Raw genomic sequence first — 14714 nt, forward strand, 5'->3', positions numbered from 1 at the left:
GTTCTAAGAAAACTTATATGTCACTGGAAAGAACAAAATTTAAAATATCTTTGGGCAATAGAGGCTACAGAAACACAAAGAATTATAAAAGAATTTGCTTGGTAATGCTATTTTCCTAGGCAGATTTTCTAGAGTGAGATTTCCTGACTGTGCACACAGCCAGGCTAAAGAAACTTATGTTTAAACAACTATCTTCCCTGAGTGAAAATACCACTCAGGCCAGATACCACTTCTGCCAAAAATAACCAGGAAATACCACTTCTGCCAAAAACAACCAGAAAAGACCACTTCTGCCAAAAATAACCAGAAAATACCACTTCTGCCAAAAATAACACAGGTTAAAGCTTTTGACGGTGAGAAGAATACAGTGTTTCTGCAATGGTCTTTCAGGGGTTTGGTTTCTTGTTCAATTAAAACTACTCTGCACCCAATCCCTGAAGGGGGAGAAGGTTAGAATGGGGGTGGGGGTGGGGGGGGTGTAGTTTACGGAAGCTCATTTAAAATTATACTGTTGTTTCATATTTGGAAAACAATACTAGCTGTTCTCATAGTAGGGCTGGAGAAAGTAAAGCTTGATACTATCTTGGCTGCCGTGGCCAAGCCAGGTACCCTGATTCTAAACAAGCGAGGAAGCATGTATGAATCTGGAGCAGGAATTATGTATTTACCAAAAGGGTTATAGGTTGGAGCTGAAAGAACACCTATCACTCACATCTGCCACTCACAGGTGATTTTAGGCCAGAGAAAATTCAGTTTTAAGCTAAACTCTCCAAATCTCCTTATAGCCACTGGTCCACCATCAAAAATCTGAAAAGGAGAGTGTGCAAGGCTTACATGTTCACAGAGCAGCTGCTGCTGTCTGTGGCGAGAGGCCACCCAACAGCCCTACCTGTTTTGGGCGCATCTTCATCCAGGACCCTCTAAAAGCTTCTCTTTCTTCTCTGATGTTCCTGGGAGATGGCAGCCAGGCTGGGCATGTTTCTCAAGGTTCGGTGGTCCTCTTCTTCCCAGCCCCTTCCTGGCCTGGCCTCTTGGAGGTGTGACGGGGAGGAGACCACCATTCCATCCCCTAGAGCACAGGCAGGGCCAGCCTCAGGGTTAGGCCTCAGGTCAGAGTTCCTGGCAAAGCCTTCTTGAGGCCCCGAGCCCAGGAGGAGTCCCAGGTGCTGGGCCCAGGTGCTGTGGGGGGAGGGGCTGGAGAGAAGAGAGAAGTTTAGATCCTCCTTGTTTTCTCCTTCTCGGTGAGACCTTACAGAAGCCTAGCAGAGCAGTGCCACTGAAAGAAGGCTGGGCCCCTGATGGCCACATAAGGGCCAAGCCCAGAGCTTGCCAGAGAACATGCAGGCTTTCCCCAGAAGACTCAGCTATGTCAGAGCTTCCCCGGTCTCAGATAGCTGACTTTTATTCTAAGTAAGAGCAATTTCTAGAACACATGTCCTGTGGCGTAGACCCTCATTATAGCTAGATTCTTAGCTGCTAGGCCTTGTGAGTTTTGCCTTTAATTCTCAGGAACATTCCAAGTGCTCAGCACGCCCTTCACAGAGAACATACAGGAAAGGTCAATGCAAATCTGGTGAAGAGGAAAAGAGGGGGAAATGTATTTTGAATGTCAAAATTCAATAACAAACTATATAATCACCGCTTCGATGGAGAGGGGCTTTTTCAAGTTCTCAGAGTGCTTTTTCCTGTGTGACCACGAAAGGATAAAACAAAACAAAACTGCATTTGGCAGTGGGGGTTGGAAGAGCCAATGTTTTTATTTCAATAAAGTCCTGATTAACAGCACATTATAACATAAAATGTTGGCTTTCTAAAATGGGCTTGAACTTTTACACAATCTGAACACTGGCATGCACACCTGTGTACATACATACTGATAGGAGCTCTGGTTCTAATTCTTAATTTCAAAAAATTTTGATAAAACTAAAATGTCAAATGTACACTCTAACGAAATCACTGCTGTAACACCAACCAGATGGCTTGTATTCCTTGGAAAATTCTTTAAAGCATTTTGAATTAGAGCAATAACTTTGTTATTTAGAGAACTCCCTCTAATGGTCGATAAAGGCAGCACTTTGACCCAATGCAGTGTTTCCCTAATTTGCCTAATGGTAAGAAGCACTGAGGAGCTTATTAAGAGTACTGCTCTCCAGGGCCTACCCCAGTGTTTCTGAATCTAAATCTCTAGAGGTGAAAGTGGGAATCCGCCTGAACCCAAGCAATTCCTGTAATCAGGTAAGTTTCAAGCTCACCCTAGTACACCGCAAATGGGTTTTGAAACTCGACATTTAAAAAGAGCATAGGTGGGGAGAATTAGTTCATTTGGTCAGTTTTCATTTTAAAATCTTTTTTAAATATAAGACACCTTTCAAATCATAGTTTTATGTTCACTGAGAAAAGATGTATCATGTATAACCACAAAATGTAAGCACTGACCCTGTCTTGCCTCATTTGTATGTGAGAGGTGATAATTGATGCTCTTGTCTCAATGTCATCAGTCAGTAATTTTAAGAAATACTCTCCTAAAACTATAGATTTAAGAAGAGTTTAAGTCTTTATTGACTAAATGTCAAAGTCGTTTTGTAGAAATCCCTGTATCTTAGAAACATAGGAACTTAGAGGGAGTCTTTTTGAAAAACCTGATTGACCTTTACCTACGATGAAAAGATGGGTGAAAATTAATAGGTGGATTCATAAAACAAAACTGGTAGAAAAAGAGTGGCCTGGTGTCCCCACGGTTGTTAATACCAGCTACGCTGCATCAAGGTCCCACTGTGGGAGCTTTCTGTGTGTTACCATCTAGCCTCGCAATGCCTCAAAAGGTGGGCACCATTACCGCCCTTTACAGACGGAAGGCTGAGGCTTCAAAGGTGAAACTGACCCAGCACCACACACCTGAAAGCTGGGTCCAGTGCCCGTTTTCCAGCCTGTGTGCCAGTGTGCACCCTAAATGACCTTATACCATGAACTGCAGCCACACAGTCACCTCTATCTTACTGCAGCCGAAAGAAAACGAGATGTTGGGAAGTACAGCAAGGATCAATTACCTTTTTAAATATGAACTATTTGAAGTTTTCCTGTTGAACATAACACTATAGTATATGGCATCTCTGTGTATCGCTAAAATAAATTTTCATTTAAAGAATTATGAGAATCCTAATCCTCTTAAAATTTATTAGCTGAATCTGTAAGTATGTGCAAATTCTTTTCCAATAGGAATTTTCTAGTTCAAATAGAATCCCCAGGTTAATTTTTAAAACTCCACTGTATTTAACCAATTTTTTTTCATACTTGGCAGAATAAAACATCCTAAAATCTAAGGAATTTTTCAAAGTCATTCTAAACTGAAATGTTTAGAATTCCATTAAGGTTAGTTTTCAAGAGAATCAGCCATTTAACTGCGAAATTCTGGGAAAGTATCTGCATATTTGTGTGGTTTGATTTAAAAAAAAAATGAAAGCATCCAAATTTAAAGTGTCTGGAATGTAGGGGGGAAAAACCAACAGATTCAAAGTGATTATCCTTGATCCTTGATGTCTTTTCAATCCACTTCACCTGAGGGCAAAGAATTTATTGCCAGTGAAAAGCTTTGATAAGTTGAGAATTAACTGCATAATCAGCCACAGAGTTAGCAATATGTGGCCCAGAAAGGTATAGCATGACTTTAACTTCACATGGTGTCTCATAATTCTCTACAATTTGAATTTTCAAATTTTAAGAACCCAGTGGGATTTGAGGTGAATAAAACTTGATAATTCTTCCACAGTAATACTATCTGCTTAGCCTCCCTAAAAATATAGCTTATATAGATTTTACATCTAAATCTGTATGTTTTTGTATTTTCACTGTTATGCTTTCTCTTGTGACAATTGTTAGAGAAATAAATTGGGCAATCACTTTTCAAAAAATGATTATATCTTTGTAATCATTAGTTTTATCAATTTATTTTTTCATGAGAGAAGTCAATATTTAGAGGGTCCAAAAGAAGCTAATAAAATTACTTGATTGTTTTTAGGAGATATTTACAAACTTAGCTCATTCCTTTACTGAGAGAGAAAATATCGTAGGGAAGTAGAAACAACCAGTGGCCTCCCCCTCCAAAAAAACCCCACAGAGTATAGATAAAATTACTAAAATTACTCTAAGAATTTGTCTTATTTTTAATGCATGGAAAATAGCAAAATTATCATGCCAACATGAGGAATATATACTATAATTCATAAATGCCTAATTATCAAAATAATGACATAGTCATGGTTAGATGCAACCTAGCAATCTTATACAAGATGCAACTACATATTGTATGATCATTCCTCTTATATATTACATTCAATCCTCATCAAATTAAGCTATGTATAAATGGCATTATGAAATAAACATTTAATATCACAATAGGGTCGTAGTCTGCTACTGTACAACCATGGCATGCAAGTAACTATGCATTAGCTGTAAACAGTAAAGTGTCATTACCTTCCAGAAATCCAAAGAATGTGAAAAGTACATAGATAGTACTAAACATCAATTGTATTTAAATGACCTTCATATTTAACAAAGCTGTATCATATACAGCAGCTTTGGAGATTTCTGTCACTGTTATACATATCTTGTAGCCACCCTGAAGTTAGGAAACTGCAGTTCCAAACTATATCTGTTAATGCTACTGAGCTTTAGTGAACTGTGGTCAGTATTACGTTGTAAATGATTCTGTGTTCTAATGTGAAGTATGTTTTATTTTTCCTTTCTGCCATAATTCAGAATGTTGAGTCACTAAGAGTATGCTGACTGTGGGCAACCATGGACATATTTTCTAAACCATAGACTTTTTCTCATGACATGGATGCGCTCGTGTTGGGAAGAAGACTCCTGTTGATGCTTGCCAGCCAGTGCTCTTCTCTACTTGTATTCTAGGTGGAACAGTTGGCAGGAAGGAACTCAGGCCGTCTTGAGAGATGTCGCCTCTAAAATACATTTTGTAACATTTGTAGAAGGTAGTTAAAATCTAGCAGCTAGGAGAGGAAGGGCAAAGAAAGATCCATTCTTATAAAAATGCAGATGGATCATTTAGGTCTGATCCAATAATTCTTAGGCAATTAAAAATTATCATACTGAAGCAGAAGCTTGTATGCTGTAAAATAACCATTTCGGCTCTTTTCAGGTTGTGGCATTGGAGGCTGTTTTTGGAAGGAGGGGAACAACTGATCACTGGACAGGCTTTTCCATGCTCTATCACCTCTGATAACGAGTTAGGCAGTTGGCATGGATGACACGAATGCCCTCTACACTGAGCATTCTAATAAACCTCCTGTGAAGTTGCACAGAATGAGTTGAACTTATTCTGGTCTGCATTCCAGTTAGGTGGAAAGCTGTCACATTCTCAGACTGAGTTTGGACATGATATGGTCATGTGAAATATTTAAATACATTACCTACATCCTACTACATCAAAATCTTGCCTTCACATTTACAACGAGATAAAAGAGCATTTAAAGCCATTGCAATGTGTTCATTCCCTGTTCATATACAGGTGATTCAAGTTTGCTTATGAGGCAAAAACTGTACAATTCTCATCATTCAAGCATTAAAAAACATCTTTCTTTAAAGTCTTGGGATATAAACAGTTGATTTATATGAATTACATATTTTCCATCTTCATTAAGAAACGATATACATCTTTTTCCAGAGTAATTTAATGTTAGCTATAATAAGCCTAAGATAGTGGTAAAGACTGACTTTATCACCTGTGACCATCAATACTTTTATAAAACTCATGAACATTCTTTGGCCACCTGGGTCATTGTCCATTTGGAAGGAAACTGTACTCAGGCTCTGGATGATACAGAGATTTGCCTCCATAAAATCCGAGGCCATAGAACAGCTTTAGCAGAAGCCCGAAATAAAACAGTACAGAATATATAGGAGCGGTTTCCATTTCTCAGACACAAGTTCCTTGACGTGTTGAAAGGTGTTTTCGATTCCGGACTCCAGAAGTCTTATCTTTACTATCTGAAGCTTTCTGTTGTGAAATATCTATTAGGGCACTGGCAATTGCAAGGCCTGGAAGAAAAGAGAAAAGCATTTAAATGCTTGCTTAGACGTTTCTGGGATGGCAACAGTGATGGTGAAGGGCCCTGTTTTTTTATTGCTTTTCATTTAGTCATCACACGTTTGGCTGTTAATGGAAGTTTTCAAGTAGTTTGCCCTTTACCTAAAATGTTTCTTGACTTGGGCATGTGAACTTCACAAAGGAAGAAGAACAAAGATCTAAGAAAGTTAACTGACTCTGTCTTGGAACAATCAAATCAGTGTTTGACAAATTATCGCATTTAGTTGTGCATATGACCCTAAACCTTCCTCTCCATGTCTGAACGCAAGCTTGCTGTGGAGGTACTAGAAATTTTAAATGTTACTTTTTTTTTCTTTTAGGAACAAAACTAGTCATGTTAAGATTTTTAAGAACATTTCAACCAGTTTTAGGTTTACAAAAAAATTGAACCAATATTGACATAAAATTACCAACTCAAGTCCATAATTTACATTAGGGTTTACTCTTTCTGTTGCATAGTTCCGTTGGTTTTGACAAATGCATAATGCAGGGTATCCACCATTAAAGTATTGTACAAAATAGTTTCACTGCCCTAAAATACCCCCGCACTTCACCAATTTATCCCTCTCTTTCCCCAAGTCTCTGGCAACCACTGATCTTTCTTTAATGTCTCTGTAGTTTATTTAGCCTTTTCCAGAATGTTGTATAATTGGAATCACACAGTACATAGCCTTTCAGACGGTCTCCTTTCACTTAGAAATATGTACTTAACGTACGGCCATCTCTTTATTTTTGGCTTGATAACTCATTTCCTTTTATTGCTGAAATATTCCATTGTGCGGATGTGCCATAGTTTGTTTATGCATTCGCTACTGAAGGACATCTTGATTGTCCTTGCTTCCAATTTTTGGTAATTGTGAATAAGGCTGTTAAAAACATCTGTGTGCAGGTTTTTATGTGAACATAACATTTCAATTCATAAGTACCTAGGAGCCTGATTGCTGGATAATATGGTAAGCTTATGTTTTAGTTTAGTAAAAAAAAAAATGCCAAACTGTATTACACAGTGGCTGTGCCATTTTGTATTTCCACCAGCAATGAATGAGAGTTCTTGTTGCTTCACAACCTCACCAGCATTTGTTGTTGTCAGCGTTTTAGGTGTTAGCCATTCTAATAGGTGTGTGGCAGTATCTTACAGTTGTTTAAATTTCCAATTCTCTAATGACATATGATGATGAGCACCTCTTGATATACTTCTTTGCCAAATGTATATCTTCTTTAGTGAGTGTCTGTTCAGATCTTTTGCCTGTTTTTAATTGGGTTGTTTATTGTCTTACTGTTGAGTTTTAAGAGTTCTTTGAAGATTTTGGATATCAGTTCTTTATCAGATATGTGTTTTGTAAATATTTTTTTCCCAGTCTATGGCTTGTCTTTTCATTCTCATAAACTGTTTTAAAAATTACAAAAGCACTCCATGGATAGAGTTATGCTATGTACAAATGGACATGGAAGAAAGACCACTTGACATTTAGCTGACAAGTGTCTTAAGTATTAGAAAAGGACCTTGAGTATTATTGACTGAATGTGACCACAGATGCGGAGCTGTAGCTATCACAGGTAATTTAAGAAGCATATTGTTTAATTTTGTTGATCTGCTTTGTTACATCGTTTGTCCAATGATGGACAGGAACACTTGCTAAGATGCTCCAGGGATAGTAAAGATTTCATTAAGTTTATAGAAGCAATGGCTCAACCAGATAATTTGGCTTATCATAGCTACATATGAATCATTTTCATATCTGTTGAGTCCCATATAACTCTTGAGTAAAACCAAATGTATCAAATCACCATACTAAACCATGAGGCCAGATTGGCCTTGCTTAAGAAAAGGCCACAAAAGGACTTTTGGCTCATTTTCCTTTCTACAAGGTCTTGAAGACTTGACTTTGAATAGCAGACTTCTTCTCCACATGTTACTCTTAGAGGAAGATCATTTTCAGATCTTATCCTACGTAGAATATCATTATTTTATTCCTGTGGGTCAGTTAATTCTGGGTAAGCGTCACATATTTCCGGGCAGGAACAGAATTCAGAGATTTATGGACAGAAAGAAATGCCAATAAAGGGATGTGGGCACTGTAAGAGGAAAGCAAACTAGCCTAGTGCAGTGTTGCCGGACTCAAGGGAGGGCCGAGCCCAAGGAGTCTGTAAAAGGTGGCAAACGGGCCAGCAGGGTAAGGCCTGTGGCAAAGGCCATTAGACTTCCTCCAAGAAGATTCTGATGATCTTTGAGTCATTTCTGTATCTAACTGAGGATGGAAGCCTGAAAGTTAAGCAAGGAATGGAGTAACAGGAAGTACGGCCAGCAGACATAAGTTCCATGTTTAAGATGTTTAGCAATGGGAAGAGATAAGTAAGGTTATCTACATAACAGAATTAGCAGGGTCAGATGGAATTTATGTGGATGCATGGAATTATGAAAGTGCATTATTTAAAGGAAAAGAGAGCCTTGGATACATTTGAAAACAGAAGAGATTTGTGAAGAAGGAGAAATTTATGGTGTTAGCAAGGAAATAAATTACAAAATTATAATAAGCACTGGCTAAGCTGATAAATTCACAGATTTACCTTTTAAGGGTTGCTCTTAAGTAATTTGCTCTTTCAGGATATTAAATATCATCCTGAATGTTTTAGAGTTATTACAAGTTCAAAGTTTACATAAAAGCTGTTTTCTTGACCTTTGAAGAGCACATGGGAACTTCTGAAGAGTCCAACATAGATGTTTTAAACACTTATTCTGCGGTAGTAAATAATTATTTCATGATTTGTTTAATTAATGGAGCTGAAGGACCTTGTTATTATTTTTAAAATTGCAGATTGTGGTGGTGCTAACTAAAAGTTCAGGCTGACTGTAAGTTTCCACTGATCTTCTGGCATACTTCTGTCATTATTTACAACTTCCTGCTGTTTTATTCCTGGCACCAACTAATCCAGAGACAGCCAAACATGACAAATAATATATGTCTCCTTTAATGTGGACAGAGACCACTTACACTAATTTCAATGATCACAACATCCAAATATGAAGTCATGTTATTCATTAAACTACTGCATGATGTAGTCCAAAGAAGCTCTGAAAAAATAATACTTTCCATTTACATGTGAATGCAAATGTTTTCATTACAGAAGATACAGCATCAGGAGAGGAGTAAGCAGTTTGAGTTGCCAAAACAGGAAATTCTATGCTAATTCAAAACTGCCACCGTATCGCTGTATTTCATGAAGTCCAGAACCTAATTGAAGCAATGTCTCTCACAACATGTCCTGGGTTTACTAATGATTCTGAAACTTGGAAACACATTCAGTTGAAAATCATAAATATTTCAGTTCTTAATTTACAAATAAAATTGCAAATCATGCTTATTTTTAATTTGACAGCTTTTTGTCATTTCTTATGAAAATGTAACAATCAACTGCATTTTCAGATCTGCATAAATGGCAATGTGTATGTAGAAAGGCTTGCACTTCTCTAGGCAGAGATATTTATGTGTTCACCATGGTGCACTCACAGAGAACACTCAGGGCCATTTGCCCAAAGTCTCATCTGCCCATTTGATGGGCCAAACGACGTTTCGTTTGGCTTAGGTCCTTTACTGGACTCCACCGCTTGTGGCCCATCATGAGTTATTCTTCTTTATAAACCTTGTAGTTTAATTATGAACAGGATAATAATCATAATAACTGCATTTATATGTGTGTGTGCCTTAAATATCAACTTATTACTACTTTTGCATCTCTTCATGTTAAATATAAGGTGAACCTTAAAAAAATCAGAAGTTGCTACATTCTCTTTCAACCTACAATAGAACCTAGATACAAGAATGAAAAAAAGAGACAAAGCCCCTACTTATTGAATTCGATAGTGTGTATGGAAGACTCACTAAAAGAGAGAGAGAGAGAGGAGAGAGAGAGAGGGAGGGAGAAGAGAGAGAGAGAGTAATCTCTGTCATTGCCTTTCAGCACACTTTGTTATTGTAGGGAATCTAATTTTCTTAATTGATGAAAAGAAAAGCCAAGTCAATAGCTTTTTAAAAAAGACAGTATTACCTCCCCCAACCCCTAAATGTAGCAGTTATATTCTGGTAAGATACTGAACATGTAGATAACGCCCAGACCATGTATAAATAGAATTCTGACCCACAAGTTGTGGCAACCTGCTCAGGAAACCGAGCTATAATCTGCAATAACCAGCCCAGGAAGCCAGCCCGCTATGTGAGACTTGTAAGAAGTCAGACTGCTATCTCTACTAATAACCTATGAAGTTAAACTGTAATCCTTGTCACGACTGGCCCCAAATGGCCAGGACTTGATTAATAAACAGCTTCCCTAATTTGTGTCCTCACTTCCAGCCAAAGGAAACCAATATGTACCCCTAACCACAAAGGATGCCCCACTTCTAGTTAGCCTATCTACAGCTCCCACAAGCCAACAGCCTCTAATCAGGGCACACCTGAAGCTTCCCTTTTTTCACTATAAAGCTTTCCCATTCCTGCCTGTCTTTGAGTCTCCACCAAAACACAAGTGAAAATGGCTGACTCCCAGCCAGGCACGGTGGCTCATGCCTGTAATCCCAGCACTTTGGGAGGCCGAGGCAGGCGGATCACAAGGTCAGGAGATCGAGACCATCCTGGCTAACACAGTGAAACCCCGTCTCTACTAAAAAATACAAAAAATTAGCCGGGCGTGGTGGCGGGCGCCTGTAGTCCCAGCTACGCGGGAGGCTGAGGCAGGAGAATGGTGTGAACCCGGGAGGCAGAGCTTGCAGTGAGCCGAGATCGCGCCACTGCACTCCAGCCTGGGTGACAGAGCGAGACTCTGTCTCAAAAATAAATAAATAAAAAAAAATAAATAAAAAAATAAATAAAAAAATAAAAGAAAGTGGCTGACTCCCTTGCTATAGCAAGCTCAGAATACATAGCTTTTGCTTATTTTCATTTGCTTGGTCTTGGTTTATTTTCACACTGGCAATGAAGACATAAGGGTCGTTTGCGATCTTTTCTGGGTTTTAGAAAAGGTATGTATCAATAAAAGAAAAGCAAACTAGAAATAGGTTCTTTGTGTTGCCATTTTTGGCACACACTTTCTCTTGACTTTCCTGAGAATTTTTCCCAGTGAGAGGTCTTCTGGGGATGATCCCGCGCTCCTTGTGCCATAAGAGGAAGTGCTTCCTCCTAGTCGAATGCTGGGCCCATGCTGCACGCCGCTAGAGTTCCATTAAAATCAGGTCACTCCAGAAGATCATTTTTCAAAATGTCACACAAATCATCTGATGAAATTCACTTATTGTGTTCTCTAGGCCTAGCATAGTTCCTTGTTATCAAAGCAATACAATTAACTGGGGGAACAATTCATTATTTTAGACTGATGGTCTAAAGGAATTTCATTTACCATGTAAAGATGAAGCACAGATGCTGCAGGGCTAGCAGGATTTACATAAAAATATACCAGTAGATTCAATAAAAATGCTGGGGTTTCAGTAGTTATTATAAGCTTTACCTTTTTGTACTTTTAGTTCTTAAACACCAGACACTATGACATTCAGATTATTTAAACAGGAAGTATAAACTGCGGAGGAAGGAACATACCATCCTCTGTTTCCTGTTCAATTTTCCATGGTCTCTTGGTGTTTCAAACTGGTCCTTGCTAACTGAGAGCAGCCCCAGTGGCTGCTCTGGTTCACCTAGGGCAGGACAAGCCCTAAAGGAAGCAGGCTCCTTTGAGACCATAGGAAATTCCCTCCGAAAATGGGCACGACTCAGTGGTCCCTGGGTTGGATGCCAAGAGTTACCACAGCTATTTTTAAAGCTTATTTTTAATTGACAAATAACTGTGGATATTTATGTGACACAATGTGGTGTTATGACCTATGTATACATTGTGGAAAGATTCAATCAAGCTAATTAACATATCCATCACCTCTCCAACTTACCGTCTTTTCTTGTGGTGAGAACGTTAAAAATCTATTCTTTTAGTTGTTTTGAAATATATAATACATTATTAGTAACTGTGGTCACCATGTAGTGCAACAGATCATTAAAATTTATTCCTCCAGTCTAACTGAAACTTTGTACCCTTAGATCAACACCTTCCCTTTCCCCATCCCTCCTCCTTCCCCCAGCCTCTGGTAATCAGCTTCCTACTCTCAATTCCTGAGATCACCTTTTTTAGATTCTACATATAGGTGAAGTCATACAGTATTCGTCTTTCTGTGCCTGGCTTATTTCACTTAACATAATATGCTCCAGTTCCATTCATGTGTTGCAAATGACTGAATTTCCTTCTTTTTTAAGGCTGTATAATATTCCATTGTTTATAAAGACCACATTCTCTTTATTTATTTTTCCCTTTATCCATTGATGGACACATAGCTGCTTCTATATCTTGACTATTGTGAATAATGCTGAAATGAAGTGGGAGTACCCCACAGCTATTTTGTAAATAAGTAGAACATACGCCAAAATCAGACCTTCACCTGCAACCTTAGAAAAAAACAATATATGCCTTCTGAAATTTAAGAATTTTATTTCTCTTTAAACATGTGAAAACATGACCTGAAGAGACAGCAATGTAAATAACAGCTAAATAATTAAATGGTAAACATGTCTTTTTAAACCACTAAATTTGCAATGAAAACCACCAGGAGAAACATCAGGAATTTAGTTATTGTTAGCAAAACTCTAGTTTTCCCTAATGGAAGTGAAATGGTAATAGTAGACTTCAGCAGTAACAATCTAATCATAAAATTACTGATGTGTGTTTTTTACAATTATGCAGAACAATTAATAAGTACAGTAATAAAATACTGCACATCAAATGAAATTGCCTTGGAAAGAACATTCCCGCTTTATATATAAACATAGCACTTCCATTTTACATTTGAACAAAAGCTTCAGAAAAGTCATTCATTTTGAAATGCTCTCCTCCGAAGTCTGTGTAAAAGCAAGCACCATTATATATTTTAATTTTCCAGGAAAACAGCTTCATTAGGCGTGAAAGGTTAATTGTAGGTTTAAGTGGAGTTCAGGGAACGGTGCCGGGTCTGTAGTGAATTGCACAGTCTGCTTCAGGACGACTGAATGAGTGCTATAAACTGTTTGCCCTGCCGAAATGTTTTACTACCTCATTTACTATCTGTCTTCTTTTACTGCTTGTATTTGTAGTTCTTCTAAACCTTTAATGGCTACAGTTTTATTTCACTGTAATCAGATTTAAATGGAAATACCATGCTGGGGTGTTTAAATGTTTTTCCTCTGATCGTATATAGCTACATACTACTGATCAAAGTCTTGGCTATCCTTCACATGATTAAGAAAATGACTTTGGGAAACTTTGATGTTACTTAGACTCTAACTATTGTGCAGACTTAATTTAACATTCAGAGTGGCCACCCTCGCCAATATGCAACTAAGGCTGGATGCATAATTAGAAAATATGCATTTCCATTTTAATTTATCTGTTGGAAGGCCAGCACAAGTGAAGTCATTATTAGGCAAAACTCCAAAGGTTACATTGTTGAACAAAAATGGAAAAATTTCAAGTGCCGAAGACACTGGAATGACAAATGCACTAGTCATACTTGTCTGATCATTTGAAGAGATATTTCCCCTCACCTACTAAAAACCAGTGACAACTACAGATGCCAATGTTTAAATGCAAATGATCATTGTATTCTGGTTATAAAATTTTGCCTGGCCTTTAACATATCATAATATTTTACAATTTCATTTAAAGACACACTGTTCAAGTTATAGAAAATGTTATCCTACTCTAGCACCACAGACACCTCATCCAACACTTTCAATAACATTGCTGAGCACTCCCTGACTTTGATACGAATTGTTCTCTCATTGGGTAGAATGTGCTGAGTAAATCACGACTGTCTCAAATCATTGTTTTTAATGCAAATCCTCACGGTTCTTGGCAAGTGATCTCATCAGTTCTATTTTTAATTACATACTCAAAAACCTTACTTGGTTTATTTAAAATATTTCGTTGCCATTGATTTCGGAGACACAAACACTTACCAGAATCAGACTTGCAGCTACCTTTCCAGATTGTTAAGCAAATTTGGAACTCAGATGGAAATTCCTTCTTTCTAAGCCAACTGGAGAAATATTTTCTAGTATTTTCTTCTTTCAATTAAAAAAAAACCCCAACAGTTCTGAAACTTGACAATCCTTATTATAAACCCTAGTCATTCTTAATTTAAATGCTTACTGCTCATTGAAGAAACGGAACGATAGTATTGTAATAACGGCTGTATTTTATTTTTCATTTGGTAGAGACATTGTATTTCAGTATTTCTAGTGGAAAAATGTCATTGACTGCCTTAAGTGAGGGTATGTATGTGAAAGTATTTTATAAACTATAATGTATTATATAAATTTAGTTAATAATTTCAATAATAATCTGTTACTACCAATAAGAAATCACAGTCAAACTATAAATGCTCAGAAAACTCCAAAGCCTTGAGAATTAAAAAATCATTTGAGAAGCAAATAACTTCACTCAACAAGTGTTTCTTGAGCACCTACTATATGCCAGAGCACTGCTTTAGTCCCCAAGGATTTAGCAGTGAACAAAACTGATGATATATGAAAGATTCTGTACC

The 14714-nt window shown here is 37.7% G+C and overlaps 1 protein-coding gene across 6 annotated transcripts in view; it reads right to left on the reverse strand.

The window, feature by feature from the left end:
- Positions 1–1724: 1724 nt before the first annotated feature.
- The window catches only part of ATRNL1 (attractin like 1), an 853525-nt gene continuing 840535 nt past the window's right edge, over positions 1725–14714 (reverse strand). For 5 of the 6 annotated variants that reach the window (XR_004028677.1, XM_030806602.1, XM_030806597.1 and 2 more), the window contains one exon: positions 1725–6054. Coding sequence is in view for 5 of the 6 variants with exons in the window: in XM_030806602.1 (XP_030662462.1) it covers positions 5933–6054 (122 nt within the window). In the remaining variant the exon portion in view is untranslated. The remainder of the gene's footprint in view (positions 6055–14714) is intronic. The other variant, XM_030806582.1, reaches the window with a different exon arrangement.

The sequence above is a fragment of the Nomascus leucogenys genome, chromosome 3 (assembly GCF_006542625.1).
Source record: "Nomascus leucogenys isolate Asia chromosome 3, Asia_NLE_v1, whole genome shotgun sequence".
Taxonomy (NCBI): Eukaryota; Metazoa; Chordata; class Mammalia; order Primates; family Hylobatidae; genus Nomascus; species Nomascus leucogenys.